Source organism: Sinohyriopsis cumingii, chromosome 10 (assembly GCF_028554795.1).
Source record: "Sinohyriopsis cumingii isolate HCF-2022 chromosome 10, ASM2855479v2, whole genome shotgun sequence".
NCBI lineage: Eukaryota > Metazoa > Mollusca > Bivalvia > Unionida > Unionidae > Sinohyriopsis > Sinohyriopsis cumingii.
This window is the reverse complement of record NC_142970.1, coordinates 63,308,579-63,325,597: the sequence shown is the minus strand read 5'-3', so window position 1 is coordinate 63,325,597 and position 17,019 is coordinate 63,308,579. Positions and strand designations below refer to the sequence as shown.

The 17,019-nt window shown below is 36.5% G+C and overlaps 1 protein-coding gene across 3 annotated transcripts in view; it reads left to right on the top strand.

Annotated features, from left to right (window-relative positions):
- The window catches only part of LOC149790261 (uncharacterized), a 100,918-nt gene that overhangs the window by 16,781 nt on the left and 67,118 nt on the right, over positions 1-17,019 (top strand). For all 3 annotated transcript variants that reach the window (XM_089972302.1, XM_089972300.1, XM_089972301.1), the window contains exon 3: positions 6,961-7,138. In XM_089972302.1, coding sequence (XP_089828428.1) covers positions 6,961-7,138 — 178 coding nt within the window. The remainder of the gene's footprint in view (positions 1-6,960; positions 7,139-17,019) is intronic.

Sequence of the window (17,019 nt, the reverse complement as noted above, 5' to 3'; positions counted from 1 at the left end):
GGGTCAGAAGTGGAGGTGGGATTCTTTTGGGAGAACTCCACGTATTCTACAAGGTTCTACGATGATGGCTGGGCATACTTTTGAGTAATGCAGTATTTAAGTAGTGTCATTTCGGTGAAATATGGCAATTTGTATATTTAAATTGCAGGCCTGAACAGGAATAGTTTGTGAGAGTTATTGCTTCTAGCACCTCTAGTTTCAATGTTGTGTACTGTCAGTTTTCAAAATTGAGTCTTTTGTGTGTATACTATACTGTTTTACGAGAAATATAGTCCTGCACTGCCATCAGAGAAAGTTCTGGTGTAATAATTTCAACTTTTGTGCTTTGAAAGCCATATTATTCTGAAATGAACAATATTAACAATGTGAATTTCACTTTTCTTCACCAGGAACAATGTTTGTGGATCATGGTTGCTACGAACAAGGAATTTATAAAGGACCAATGATTTAGCAGAGTTCCTTCTAAGGAAATGGTATCACCACATCCCAATCCATAAATATATGACAGATGAAAATGTTGTTTTAAAAAAAAAAATGTATACATATGGAAATAAATGAATTCACATTACAGGTTTCCCTCATTAGAACCTGCATTGTTTTCATGTGTTTCTATATATACCGGTAATGCTGATTGCTGTATACCCCTCAGCCCCTCCTCAACCAAAATTAAACCATTTATCAAACATGGATAATATATATATATTGTATTGGGTTAGAAGCAGGCCTTAAAAAACTTCAACATCCTAAAATTTCGTTTTGACCATGGAAACTTTATTAAAGGGTACAAAAACTAAAGGAAACAAATCAAATAAAACAAAAATTTGAGCAAAATGAACAGTTTTATCCCTATACCACATACAAGTTTTTTGCAGTTTTTTTTTATTTGTTATGCTAGTCAAGAAAGCATGATTTTCTTCACACTTACAGGTATTTGTTTTGTAATTATTTTAATTTTTATCTTTATTTTCATTTTATTTAGAAAGAAACTGATACTTTATTAAATTTGTTATGCTTACCGTGGAGATAGTCTTGTAGCTACTTCGTGTCTTGAACCTCAATTGTTTTAAACCCTGATTAAAAACCTAATAAAAAGAATCTCGTAATTTTAAAATTTAATCCTGATTGTATGCAAACAAGATGAAGCATAGTGTTGTGACTTTATTTCCTATTTTAAACCAAAAATATGAAAATTTGATAATTTCTGATAAACAGCATTCAGGACATACAGTTCTTCCTGTACCAGTTTGGTAGATAACACTATTAACAGCAGACTGGTTTGGTACAAAGGGAAAAGCAAATATGTTACAAATGGTTAGATATCTTATTTCAAAATTTGTCAGTTGTGCAGAATTTGACTCAAAAGATGTCAAAGTTTGAAATACATAATACTTTAATCAGATGTTTAAAAAACTACTATTATGGTTATATATTAGTGTGTTATGCTTTCTGTACAAATGATGCCAAGGCAAATTCAAAGATGGTTGGAAAACCTTCAAAACAAATTCTTTCTTTTAAGCTGTTATTGGAATTTGACCAAATTTGACAAATTACATCTTGGGCTTTCAAATTATGCTAATGTTGTGAATCCAGTCTCAGTAATGCATGCTGTTATTAAGATACTATGCTTTCAAATGGCTTCTAACAAAACCATTTGGTGTAATTTATCAATAAGCAGCCTTATAGTTGTTGAGTGCCTTTTGAATATGTAAAACTGATGCTCATTTTCCATCAGATAAGGTCACCGTTACTAAAATTGGGAACATCTCGACAGGATTTAGCTATAGTGGACAGGAAGCATTCAGACTTAGGACTTTTAAATTGATACACATGATGAGTTGTCATAAAATCTGGCTGCTAATACTAAGGAGAATGTGCCTTTTTGTCAGAAACCAGTTTAATAAATTTAACATCTTGCCATCTGTAATTAAAAAGTCTGATCTGCCATTCAATATGGCTGCTGTTACAAAAATTAAAGTTATATAAATATGGCTGCTGTTACAAAAATTAAAGTTATATAAATATGGCTGCTGTCACAGAAATTAAAGTTATATAAATATGGCTGCTGTTACAAAAATTAAATTATATAAATATGGCTGCTGTTACAAAAATTAAAATTATATAAATATGCTCCACAAAATTTGACCAAACTTGACAGATCATGAAGCGGGGGGGCATTCATTGTTAGACAAATTAGGCTGATGTGCCATATGATTCACAGTACTCTCATGTAAACTAATGACGCTTGAAGATACTGTGTCTACTGATTCGTAATGCTTCTTCACCTGAATTTTTGTTTCCAACTTTGATCAAGAAATGTGGACATTTTTGCAAAATAAAGCTGCTTCGAGGCCTCGGAAAAGTTGTCCCTACAAATCGTGATAAAAGCCACATTTATTCAGAATTCATCAATGAGCATGCAGAAATTGTGAAATTATCGGAAATCTTGTACGCAGAACGAGGGTTCAGTCTTGCGAGCAATAACACAAGTATAACGGAGGAATCCTTATGGAGGGGGTGGGCATGCCAGAATAATAGTCAAAAATAAGTCTTTCACAAGTGGATTTTAATTTGAAGGAAGTGGTTTTGTTTAAAGCTACTGTATATACTTGCTTATAAGTTATCAAATTGCAGACAGCATAATATGCCTGCAGATCAGGGTCTGTGTTGTTTGTTCTACTGATTGCTAACAAACTGTGCAGACCCAGATGTGCTGGTACATTTTGTGATGGTTGATCTGGGTCGGTGCTGTTTGTAGTTGGAGTAGAATTATAAGTGAGCATAGATGGTATTTGACAGTTGGTAAATATGACCTGGGATAAGACATTGCTTGAATTGAAATGTTTTGAAATGAGTCCATTTAATGTGCTTTTCTTAATTTCTCGACAATTACAAATAATTGTAAAGAAATCAGGACAATTAAGGCATATGGAATTTGAGCTGGGCTAGTGGAATTGAGGCTAGTGATTTTTTTAAAAGTCACTTGCCCTGGGCCTATGGTGGAAAAAAATTGAGCACTGACAAGTGCATTCAGCAGCATTGGAAGAAATTTCAACAGCATCTGAGTGACCCAGTATCCAAGGCCAACTGCAGAGATGTAAACCATTCCTGATTTGGCATAATAATTAGGAATTGTTAATGATAATTCCACAGTCTGAATTGCATTGAAATTCTGGAAAATAGCAATGTTAGTGGATACAATTTTGAACAGATGTCTGTATGGGCATTGAAAAAGGTCCTTCAGAACCAGAATGACTGGTATAAAAACGGTAGTTTCTCTAGGTGAAGAAAAAAATGTAAATAACAAGAAACCAGTGAACCTGACTTTAAATAGATGAAATTTTGTGAGTGCTGAAGAGAGAATAAAGCATAATATATGAGAAAAAGTAGTGTACTTGTTGGATGGAAAAAATGATGAAGGAATTAAAAATATACATTCTGCTTCCCGTTGAAAATATGCCTGTGCCCTAGTCCACTCTGTATTATTGGTAGGCAACATGTTGAACAGCACCTCTCATGGTAAATAATTTAGTACCAAAACAAGCTTTATGCAAGCAGTTTTCCTGATTTGAATTGAATTACTTTAATTATCTTTAGTAATAATTTATTACATATGCTGTTGATTTATGATCAGAAAAATTAGCCCTTGCAAATGAGGAGGCATGCAATCGGAACTTCCCCCAGTTGTTTTGCATTTCGCAAAAGCATTACATTCAAGTCTAAACTCGTAGTTCTTTTTAAAATTGTTGGTAAGTAGTGGAGTCCAATATGATCGTTCTGGTAGACCAACGGAAATAAGACCATGAATGTGGTGCAGATGAAGTTGAGGCAATTAAAGTTCACATTCATGTTTTTTTTCCCATGTATAATAACCATAGACACTTGTGTTGCAGTTGGAAAAGGATTCCAACAGCAAATAGCTTAAACCCTGTTTCAACATTGCATAATGTGCATGCAGATTGGGGTCTGTATGCTGTTAGATTTTGTAATGTACCAAATTCTCCAACGCCTGGACCAAGATGGTTACGTTGTTAGGCATGGTCATACATATACATGAATAACGATCCATACAAATTCTTCTTTATCTGTTAGACCTGTGTTTGTGCTAGTGAGTGCAAGACTCCATTACGGTGTGTACATAATTACGTAGCTAGACCCAACTGTGTTTGAACAAATTGGAGGTCCATGTTCCTTTTATACGTCTGTACTACCATATGTATGCAAAGATACTGTTCTCATGTAAAAACTTCCTCCCCTCCCTGCCTATAAAGTTGAATATCCAGACTTGTGAAAATGCCAGTGCGTATGGTCCAGTTAAGAAAATCGAGGAGAAATCGCTGCTTATATTGTAATGATATATTATTAGCATTTAATGTGTCTTGAGCTGCATGTACATTTTAGGGAATTGTGATGTATTCAGCGGTTCCTAATTTTTGTTAAAATCCTTTAAATTCATATAGTGAAAGTATTTACTTAGTTTGAAATTTTATAATTGGTAAAAATTCTTTATAATTTTGTATTATTAAATGAAATAGCCTTGCATTTGTTTTTATACCTGCAAGGGTTTTCTTTTATGCGGCACAACCAGTGTTGATAAAAAAAATGTCTGCCCAGTCACTTTGCCAGCTTGAATGGGGTCCTGTCTGAAAATGTAAGATTGGAAAGTTTTTACAGGTTTGATTCAGCTTGTTCTTTTGTATGGCACTGGTAATACTGAATAAAATTGCTGCCAATCACTATGGCAACTTAATCTGTAGATCATCTGGTTTTCAAGTGGCAATTCATAATTGAAATCAATATTGAGACTAGTGCTACAACCAGGAACCATTCTACTGTTCTATTTTTTGTTCTTCTTTCCTTTGGAAAACTGAATTAGCTGCATTAGTGTGTGTGTTTATATATATATATATATATATATATATATATATATATATATATATATATATATATATATATATATGAATGAATGAGTTGGAAAAATTTGTAAAGTTTGTAGTTCTTGTAGGGATCAAATATTTTTATATCAAATTTGAATGTTGACAGCTACATAAAAATTCTGGCAAAGGATGCCAAATGTTACTACCTTGGAGAAAAAAATTTCTTTCTAGACATCCAGGCATAGGAATTTTCCATGGTGATGAAAAGTTCCTATAAATTCCTTTATATTCAGGGATTCTTAAATTTTGTTAAAATTCCTATAATTTCCTATATTGTAAACATCTACTTTGAAATGTTATAATTGGTAAATTATTAACAGTTTTGTGTGCAAGGATGTTCTTTCTTTAAAAATATTACTCTTTTTTTTTTCTTATGATATTTGTTATTATCTGTATCTGACTGTACTAGCACAGAATATGAACAAATTTAAATATTCTTCATAGTTGCTTAAATATGTACCTCGTATCTTGTCATTTTGGGGGATATTTAAATGTCAGGCAAGTAGATGGTTAAAAATCTTGGATTCAAGTTTGCTGCAGAAAAAATATTGACACTAGACATGTATATTTGATTGGAAGTGGAATCAAAAGATTTCTTTTATCGCCAGTCATTGTCTTTTACCTAGGCTTCATTCGTTTATGAAGTGGTTTTTATGAATTATCTGTCATTGAATTGCTGTGTGATAACCAGGACTGTCACAAGTTGGTGCTATACAAGACAGTGATTGGCACAGTTGACTCAGCAAAATGGTGTTCCCCTCCAGCAGTCACCCATATCGGCCACTCCATACAATGGTCCTAGTGATAGTGGCCAATGTGCATATAGCCCTTTACAAGGCAAAACCAATAAAGTGAACATTTTAAAAAAAGCCATAATCAAGCATATTGCATGATGTCCCTCTTTTAGAAGTTTATAAATCATTATAGGTCAGGAGCATGTGGGTTAATTTGTCGTCTCTCCAGGGCTTGCATTTAATGCTCATATGATTTCAAGTTTAACTTCTTTGTACATGTGGTAAATTGTCAAATCATATTTAAGCTGTTTTCACCAAAAGATTTCTAAAGATGTCTGAATGGATCTTAAAAAATGGTGGCCTGCATAGCACTCGGTCATGTTATTGCTACTTCGGAGGAAGGGCAAGTCATGTCAAGGTGGGGTTTTCTTGGTCACAAGTAAAAATGGTACTGATCTGACCCCTATTATTGCCACCAGAGCAGCAATTCTGGTAGAGATCTTGAAAATCGGGTTGTTATGCTACTCCTAGATAAATGGTCATATCTGCACTGGGTTTTCCCCAAAAATTCTTATGATATAGTGGAGTTTAAATGCAGATAGGGTTGTTCTGTCATCCAATATTGCAGCTATCCTAAAAATCTTGTTATTGCTATTTGTCAATGGAAAGTCATATCATTGTGGTATTTGTACCATAGGATATAAAAGTTGTGATGATTTGACAGTCAGTATGCCCATCATTGTAGCTGTTTTGGAGATCTGGTTGCTGCTTCTCTTCCAAGATAGATGGCTATATTGACATGGTGGTTTTACCAAAAGACTTGTGATGTTTGCTTGGTCCTAAATGAAAATGGTGCTGATCTGACATCCAAGGAATCCACCACAGTAGTCATCTTGAAAATCTTATTGCTGTTCCACATGAATGGAGAGTAATGTTGACATGGTTTTTTCTCTCACCAAAATAGGTCTAATAAAATGTAAGTTCTTTTTGTAAATAAAAATGGTGCCGATCTTAAATCCAGTATGAGTGCCACAGTAGCTTAATCTTGCTTTTGCTGAAAAATATCAGATGGTTTCAGCACTCCGCAGTTAATAAGAAATGGTCATATCATTATCTTTCTTCTAGGAATTCTTTTCAGCCAGTAGAGTGCCAGTCCTCCTGAGGGACTCTTGTCTTGCTATGTCATAATAGAGCAAATGAGACAGTATTCCATGTAATTTGAACTTTAATATTGCATTTCTGAAAAGAGTACTTTGAAATTTTGACCCTCAGTTTTTTCTTTCACTTTCTAGTGAAGATGTGGCTGAGGCTGCACCATCTGACCTGTCAGAACACATGATGTTACAAGCCAATAAGAAGAAGTTGAAGAGGAAAAAAAGAAAGAAAGGGCAGAATCAAGGAGCATTATCCTCAATGTATGACAGAGATGCCGGTCCCATGGATGATCTTGAAGATGATACACAGCAGCAGGTGAGTTGGACAAAGGAACATTGGAAAGGATCAGTCCGGCTTAAACAGGAGAGGTGGGGATGGAGGAATGGGAGAGTGGAAGATGTGATGGAACTAGTTAGGGGTGTCATTTGATTAAATACGAGGAAGTGTTAAAGAATTTGGGTTTGTTATTCAAACCCGACTATACATAACAATGTTTTTTTGTTTTTTTGTCAGGTCCTTTTTTGGTAGAGAAGCAAGATGTAATTGTGACTGTTTGCTATTTGACTTGGAGAGAGTTCAGTACCTACCTGTCTGTGATATAGTGTCTATTCTCTTTTTCCAAATATAGTTTGAATGTTACCTGTCACTATTGCATTGCTTTGTGAAAGATATTTAAATCATGATTTAAGGATGTTACATGTGTTACCTTTATCCATTATGTCGTATACATTTTACAGAATATTAGCATTTTTATATTTTATCTTTAAATGATACAGTTGTATATTTTATCTTGTACCTAATTTTATGACTTTTCCGGTGACCTAGTGGTTAGAACATCTGCTTCAAATGGGTGAGGTCACTGGTTCAAACCCCAGACGAGTCATACCAAATACAGACCTGCCAACTCTTATGATTTTGCCGTAAGTCTTATGAAAATTACTCTTAAAATATGGACTTACGGCATGCAAGCAGAAACTACCAAAAAATGACCATTGCTGAAAAATCGGGGAAAATTTGTTCATCCCTGTTTTATATTTGGATCCAGGTTTTCATATTAGAAGTAATGAAATTGGTTAGGGAACCAGACTAACTTTACAGCAGCACATCAGACGCTTGAACCTGCATATATTTTATCATGTGAAGCGTCTGCATGATTAAACTGTTGATCATATAATTTTTTTAAAAATGACATCCAGCAAGCGATGCATGTTTGAGACAAAGGGTGAAATAAGCCTCTTGAAGATTGTTAATAATCAACACAGAAAAATAAAATGGATTATTCAGATTCTTGTGACTATAAGCTGGAAGGGACAATTATGTTTATTGGACATCCTGTGCCAATTTGACTTTGACTCGTGGCAGGAAATACGATTGCTGTCATGTGCAATGGAAAAAAGAATTTCCAAGAATTACATAAAATTGAGAGATAGCAACAAGCCATTGAGTTCCATAGGGATTGGAACTAAAATTTGTGCAACTATACTAGTGGTAAATAAAGTCTACATGTACTTTTAGTTATCTTTTCCAGCTTTACAATAACAGTTTATGGTATTTTGTTACACCTTACTGAAAACTGGTCAAACTTACAGGGAAAAAAACAACTGCCTTACTGAGACAGACTCTTCAGGGTTGGCAGGTCCGCAAATACTTAAATGGTACTAGTGGCTACCTCGCTTGGCGCTCAGCATTAAGAGGACTGGTCAGCTGGGTGTCAGGATAATGTGACTGGGTGGGACATGATGCTACATGTCTGTTGCATGATGCCCCAGTGCTAGACATCACTATAAACTCACACTGCAGACATCATAGCTTTATGACTGAATTTTTAAAAAAGCTATGTTAAAAATCCCAAAACCACACAAACATGCTTATAAATTTGAATTGAAGCTTCACCTGTCAAAATGTTTGTGCATTTGAGTTTTAAATATTTTAACTGAACCTTTTGTTGGCGCTATGTAGTCACTAATGTGCTGATCTTCTGTAAGTACTGTTACTTCCTGCATCAATTTTACCTTTCCAGAATGAGAATTACCCTCATCTGTATATTAAAAAATTCCATCCTCCCATTAGATGGAAAGTCCTAGAACTTGATAGAACACAGACCTAGTATATTCCCCACATAATAGGTCCATGAACAAGAGCTGCCCTGTTTGTGGGCATCTGAATTGAATTATTCATGCTTTAGAAAAATAGTGCCTTTCAAGACATTTCAAAAATCTAAATACCGGCTTCTATGTTGCTTATGAAGTGTTTATACCCATAATCCATTGCATATGTTGTAATTGGTGAACTCTTGTTAGATTTTAGGCATTTGTTGTTGCATTTTGTCAGCACTTACCCGTTGGGCAATCCACCTGGACACCCCACCCCATTCATCCGAATTTGTTATTGACCTATGTTTACTCACCATTTTATTTTGAGAACATTCATTTTGATGATTCATTGACCAATGCTGTTTGTATTTAAGGGGCTCATACACCAGCATTATCTTCTGTTCGCTTCTTGAGTTTGTTGCAAACCATTCATTTATAATTGCATTTGTTGGTTTCACAGCATTCATGGCCAGTATCTGTGACTTACATACCATTGCTGATGCTAGAGTGTGTTTGACTGCAGGTTTCACACCACTAATGTCATCAGTGCCATATGGATAGGTAAAGTATTTCTGATAAGAGATTGTGCTTGATTTCAGTTCTTAAGCCATTTATTATTATTATAATTAGCAATTTGCTCATTCCTTTCCTAATTTTCTTATTGCAGTAGTATGTCAAAGCAGAATGTAGTTAATTTGGGTGCAAGAAATCCCCATGGGATATGCAACTCACTTGCCTTGCTAATTGTCAACAGACAGATGGGTGCCTGTTTTGCTTTTTATGTTTGGGCGAGGTCTAGGACTTCACCTAATCTAGAACACGCAAGATTGTTCTGCGAGTCCCTTGGGTCTCAAAAGATGATTAGCTCATTGGTAGAGAAGGACACTTCTTGATCACAAGAGTACAAGGGATCAGTCTCAGCCGCTAAGCACCAGTTGGTTTTTCCATTCCAGGCAGTGCCTTATAGGGTTAGGATCAGGGTCCTCCTCCTCCTCCCTCCAGAGTAAATACCAGGGTGGAGAGTGGATCATACATGCACACAAATGTGGGAAGCACCACCCTCCAAGCCTGTCATCTGGTGATAGCAACTGGTGGATTGAGTCACCCTGGACTTTGATCTAGCTCTGTATGATCTGTGGAGGGAATGAGTTGTTTTTTGAACTCCCAGCTTGCCAGGGTACTGATGAACCCTATTGTGGAATGGTCTAGGAAAGGTAATCACATCAGCATTCACACTTCCTTATTAATTTCTCTTGATCCCTATGGGGTGTGGGGACATCCTTTTCAGGGAAGTGAATTATTCAACCCGTATATCATGCTGTGGTGGGCATCAGGTGGGCTTCAGGGCCTTGGCCTCATAGCAGGGTTGATGATCAGGTCCCACTTGTGGGGCTATGGCACTTCATGCTGTACAGAAGTAGCCTGCTTCGATGTCCACTTCCCAGAATACAGAAATGGCTGCAGCTATTACCTTCCTGGTGTATGGAAGTTGCGTGCTTCAATGCTGGCACTTCTAGATCAAGGAAAATAGCCTGTTTCGGTGAGAAAGACACCCAGAGTTGGTTGCCTGTTTCCACTGAGGTAGGGATATTCAGCACTTCTCGTCATAAGAGAGTTGCCAGTCCCAGACAATGAGTCATGCCTTTTTGATTCAAGGGAGGTGTGGTTGTGTTGTGCTAAAAATGGATCTCAAATTAAAGCTAGATCTTATTTGTTGGAGTTACCCAAATAGAGACTCTAAAATAAGGTCTACATCATTAGCCTGGCCATTGTCTGGTGATTGTGGCACTGTAGAGAGTCAGCAAAGCTCTGTCATTGGGTAGTGTGTTTGATGACAGCCAGCAAAGCTTTGTCACTGGGATATATGTCTAAAGGCAGTTATAGGAGAACATCACTGGTCATAGAGTTCTGGTCACTAGGCACTCTGCTTAGGGAAGCGATTAGGTAAATACGCACTTTAAGATATTCCATTGAACTCTTGCTGAAACTGGAGGCTCCCACCACCCAGCACAGTGACAACTGTGTCTCTTTCCTGACCATGCTAACATGGATGGTTTTGTCATGGCTTCATGGATCCACAGACCTGGCACCCCCTACGTTTTGCCCACCTTTACTGGCATCACTAAGGGAAAGGGAGGGGACTATCACTTGTTTCCTCTGGTGTCAATCCCTTTCTCCAGGTAGAGAGTATCAAAGAACTAGCAATCCTTCTCTTCCTTAGGGAAGCATAATAGATGCTGTAGTCCTGCCTTGGCTGAAGAACAGGGCCAGGAAGATGAACTCGCGATTATTGTGGATGCTGATGAGTTCCTGGAAGAAAACATTAGGCTTCATCTCTCTCATCATTTTTGTTTGGGCCCACCCAGGTCAGTTGATGGCGAAGGAGAAAATGTGGCCTGTTGATATTGGCTAAATGAGACTTACTGCCTATATCCTCAGAGTAATGTCCCAAACCTGTAAGGTCCAAATTTTATTCACCTTGGAGAGGCTTTCCATGGCACAGTCCAAGTTTGATCTGCTGTTGCACTCTCACAACAACGAGGCACCTTAAACGTTTGGGATTTTGTCAAGGTTCTGGATACACATATCCGTCACTGGCAGGAGCATGGGTTTTTGGGGAATCCTGTAGTTCATGACAGACTGGTTCAGACTGAAAGAACCAACTCGCCAACCAGTTTAATTGATGCTCCTGTAATTTCTATACTTGGATCTGGAATATTTATTTGAACGAAAAGAAAGAGACTTGAGTTTGTATAAAATGTTCTAAAAAAGGCTAATACACTTCTGTTCTCATATCATATATTTAAATCTTTAAACAAGAGCAATACCCCTCCCCCTTTTTTTTTGCAAAATAATTGTCTCATCTTGGTCTTGCAGACATAAATTTTGCAATCCTTTCAGACTGGAAAGTCAATGAATATTATGATTGAAAAGTCCTAGATTTCATTCCTGTATATCTTTTGTCCTTGAAATGTTAGACGTTAGTGTAGTATGACCTTGAACAGAATTCTGTCTTATGTTCTTCACTTGATGTTCCAGCCTTACATTAAAAGATTCATATCCTGCTTTTATTTTGTGCTTAGAAGCTTGTTATAGAGGCAGAAATGAATTATCTGTTCGGACAATTAATCAACCAAAGGCTGTGTTGATTTGTGCTCTTTCAGGAGGAATGCACACATGGAATATTAAAAAGAACTTATTTTAAACAAAGAGACAGCAAACAAGAATTTCTTGTTACACGATTTGAACGTAGTGTCTGGCATAGTAAGTGGAAGAATAAAGCAAACATTTGAACTGGTTTAGGAAATGGTTGTTGTTAGAAAAGCAGAGATGGGGATGCTGTGTGTGAAACACAGAAAAACGTTTACTTTTTACAGTGCACAAACTGGACCAGTACATTAGATGGGTACACAAATTTAGCTTTCAGTTCATTAGTTACTGGCCTTACTAAATTTTTCTTGGAGGTGTTCTCTGTTGGTACTGCTGAAGTCTAATCTGAGTTGTTTATAAAGTTCTTTGAGAAAAGTTTGTGGTCTTTTTCTAGTTTTCCTGTGGGCTTAAAAAATTAAATTATTGACCTTTTTCCTTAATTCTTTTTTACTTATCTTTCTTACCTGTACACTTCATTACACACATGTTTGACATGCATGTACTTTATCAAAAACTAACACATTTGCAATCAGTTGATATTTTTTAAATTGGTAATATGGTAAATAAGCTAAAACTTCGTTAGATAAACTAAGTATGGCAATATTCTCTTGTTTGCCTGTTTTCAGGATGCTGCAATAACTTGAAAGATGTTGTTCGTTAGTAAGATCCATATTTCTAATATGAAAAGGCCAGGTTAGCCCTGGTGAATTTAGAAGAGCCCATCTTTTTGAGAAGGGATGGGGGAGCTGGTTCTATTTTGAAAACTCCTTGAAGCAGTACTGAATGCTTTTGAGGCATTGGAACTGAAGGCAGAGAGACTAATTACCATAGTATCACATGCCAGCCTTTCTTCTTCAATTTTTCGGCAGCTTCCTTCATTCTGTTGGAGGAAGAATCTTTTTTTCTCTTGAGGCCATGCAGAGACTGTGGTCAAGACGTGCTCTTTTTATATCTATGGCACTCTTTGCAGAGCTACTTCACCTGAGGAAGGATGCAGCCTTGGAGATGTCAAAGTGTTTGCTGGATCACAGCGAAAAGGTTTTTTTATGTGCCACCCTTTTGGATGCCGAGATGCAATTTGGAGATTATTTGCCAGAGTTGGGTCTCGGGATTTAATGGATCATCTACAATTTTTCCTGGCCACAGTACTGGGCTTGGCTAAGGCAGTGAAGAAACACCCCTATTCTGGTAGGTTCATGGTTCTTCCTCCATGGCAGTTTAAACTGCAAAACAAAATTAAATTAATTCCCAGTTCATTATCATTTCAAAATGGCTGGAGGAGCCAGGGGAGGAAGTCTGGACTCTTCCCTAAGGAGGGAGACAGTTGCCCTTTGAGAATTGTACTCCCTGCAAAGACTTCCTTATCCCTATGCCCCACTAAGTGCCAGATTTTTTCTGATGCTTGTTTTGACTTCTTGAATGATGCATGGGCCCATTCTTCAATAACGAAGTGTATCTGGCTTCACTTCAAGGACCTGCCATCAGTTTCAAGGATCCCCATTCTCTTTCACCAATCTCAGCTGGTGTCTTTGATGAAAGAAGAGTATGCTCTTCTAACTCTATTCCCTCCAGGCTGGCAAATTCAGTAATGCATTAATAGCGGGTAATGTATTGCTAATAATACTTAAATGTAGTTTTTTGTATGGTATAGAACTAATTAGCTGTACTGGTCATGGAGCAGAAGAGCAAATCGGATGGTGTTTTGTATGTGGTATAGAACTAATTAGCTGTACTGGTCATGGAACAGAAGAGCAAATCGGATGGTGTTTTGTCTGATGTCCGTTAGTACAAGTTTGTTATTGCTACTCCTTAAACTTCTTGAAGGATTACCATGAAACTTTACACATACATTCATCCTATGGTCTAGCTCGATCCTAATTGCTTGCATATCCAATATGGCCACCACAGAGGCCATCTTAAAAATCATGACCCTAGTCCTCCTTGATGGATGATCATATCAAGATTGAGTTTTCACTGTAAGACTCCTTGGTCCTAAATGAAAATGGTACCAATTTGACATCCAGTATGGCCACCAATGAAGCCAACTTGAAAATCTTGTTATAGCTACTCTTCCTCAAGTAATATCACAGTGTATCAACAAGGGGTGTAAAACTGAGGGTAAAAAAACACCTTGGTGTTAGAACTGGGGGTCAAATAAAAAATGTGGGGGATCAAAAATGTACTGACAAATTTTCATCTGACTCATACTTTTTAAGCTTGAAATAGGATATTGCATCTTGCACAATATACTCTTTCAATCTCTCTCTCTCTCTCTCTAAGCATACAAAATAAACCAACATGCACAATTAACAAACAAATGCATTGTCCATTCAAATAATAATTTTATTAGTTAATTTTCCTTTTAAAGTTGTAATTTTAACAGTCTTTTATAATGATTTTGAAGCAATATTATAGGACAACACATTACATACAAGCCAAATAAATCTTTTTAACCAAATAGCAGTTAATTTACTGCCTGTCATAAAATGTGTACTATCATTGGTTTCGTTGTACTTCGTCCTAGAACACATTTATCCTAAAATGAAGGAGGCTAATGATTCATATTCTTTTAATAAGTTACACTTGAACTTTAAGATCATTCTTTTATTGCCTAATGGATGTGCCGTATTCCAGTCAAGGGAATTATTTTCTCCATTTTTCATTACAGTTAGATCCACAGTTACTCTTTTGTGTTGCTTCTTTCACTTTCTTCGCTAATGGTTCCTAGTGCGCGACGTTTTAACACATTAACCCTCTGGAGTTTTTTGTCATTTTTGCCTGAAAATCAAGTAGGAAACACATTTTTAAAGCTATTTCTGAATAGACCCGAAAACACCAAATTCCTGGTCATCTTTCATTATCATGCTGCCTAGTTGTGTTAGAAACATTGTTTTTCATTTATTTGACTCGTGCATGAGCAGAAGGGTAAAAGTTGGATTTTTTTTTTTTATTTATTATTTTTTTTTTTGCTAAACGGAGCCATTATTTTTGTATGGAGACCACTCTTTATTCCAAATGCCTATCTTATCCTACTTTCTGCAAAGGCTCATCTGTCTCTTTGCAGTTCATACTGGTTTGCCTTAGATCTGATACCAAAAAGTCTAAAATCTGGACACAAAATTGGATTCCGACCACAGGCACATTTTGGGTACAAAAAATGAGGTGTTTCTATCTGTATTTTGTAGTGCAACTAGATATTACAGATTATTTGGTATCATTGTAGAGCTACATCTGTCTGCCATTCTATAATACCACCAACTTTAGTGACTCTACAGAGCTCAGCAGTAGGCTACTTACCTCCTGCCCCGTTAAGTCGTCGCTAGGGGTTAATGTGTTAACAAGGATTATTTTTTTTTTTTACAAATCGTCAAGGAATTGCTAAATTTGTAATTTATGTGCAATGTCAATGCATAAGTGATTAAATACACAAGGAATATTTAAATTTTGTGACATCATCAAAATGTACTGTTTAACACATTAACCCGTGGAGCTTTTTGTCATTTTTGTCTGAAAATCTAGTAGGAAACCCATTTTGAAAGCTGTTTCTGAATAGACTCGCAAACACCAAATCCCCGGTCATCTTTCAATAACATACTGCCTAGTTGTGTTAGAAACATCATTTTTCGTTGGCTATTTGACACGCGCATGAGCAGAAGGGTAAAAGTTGGAGTTCTTTTTTTATTTTTTATTTTTTTTATTTTTTTTGCTAAATGGAGCCATTATAAAGGCTCATCTGTCTGTTTGCAGTTCATACCGGTTTGCTTTAGATCTGAGACCAAAAAGTCTAAAATCTGGACACAAATTTGGATTCCGACCACAAATTTGGATTCCGACCACAGGCTAATTTTGGGTACAAAAATTGGGTACAAAAAATGAGGTTTTTCTATCTGTATTTTGTAGTGCAACCTATTTGGTATCATTGTAGAGCTACATCTGTCTACCTTTCTATAATAACACCCACTTTAGTGTATCATCCAAGACCATGACGCTACAGAGCTCGGCAGTAGGCTACTACCTCCTGACCCGTAAAGTCGTAGCTAGGGGTTAATGTGTTAATCTGAAGATCACTTTCTAGTGCAACAAGCATAGAGTTTAAACATCTAGATGACATCTTGCTGAGCTCAATGGAAATCGTGTGAGAGCTCGCAAGATATGGGGAAGCTACTCTGTCACATTGTTGCCTATGCTAGTCTGGTTCCTTGTTTTGTGTGGTCCCTGCATTGCACTCTGCTATACAAATAGAGGAGCACAACACAGGAAGCAAACAAGGTGGGGAACCATTCAATGCCTATGCTCGATGTATACATGATGCCACCCCTTATCCAATGCATTGGATATGAAATAATTCCTGATTGTATTATGCAAATTCTTTGCGTCAAAAAATGCACAGCAACAAAATGCATGCATCAGTTTTCTCCAGTGTTGCATCCCTGACACACAAATGTACATAAAGGGAAACACTTAATCAAAACAGGCTTTGGACTGAAAACTGATTATGATGCCCTAGTGCTAGGCATCACTGTAAACTGTCACACAACAGACATTGTAGCAGTATGACAACTTTTTTTAAAGCTATATTAAAAATCCAAATCACACACTCGCTGATAATATATCTGAGGCTAACATACGTGCATACAAATTGTTTATTAAATGTATGTATGTTGTTTTCACAACATAAAGAAAGTTCAAACTTATTGTCATTACAATCTTTATAGTTTCAGAAGAGAACATGGTCAGTTAGCTTTTAACAGTTTTTGTTTTTGTATATTTATGTAGCAACCACCAGAACAATGATTTCGTATTTCTTAGTTATGCCACACTAATGCTGTGCTTGCATTGCAGAAGAAATGTTAATGCGAACTTAATCATAAAATAAGATAACCGTTAGAATTTGTACGATTTTGTTTAAGTTAAGTTAGGTATGAATGCAATTTTGTTAATGTTTTCTTTAAC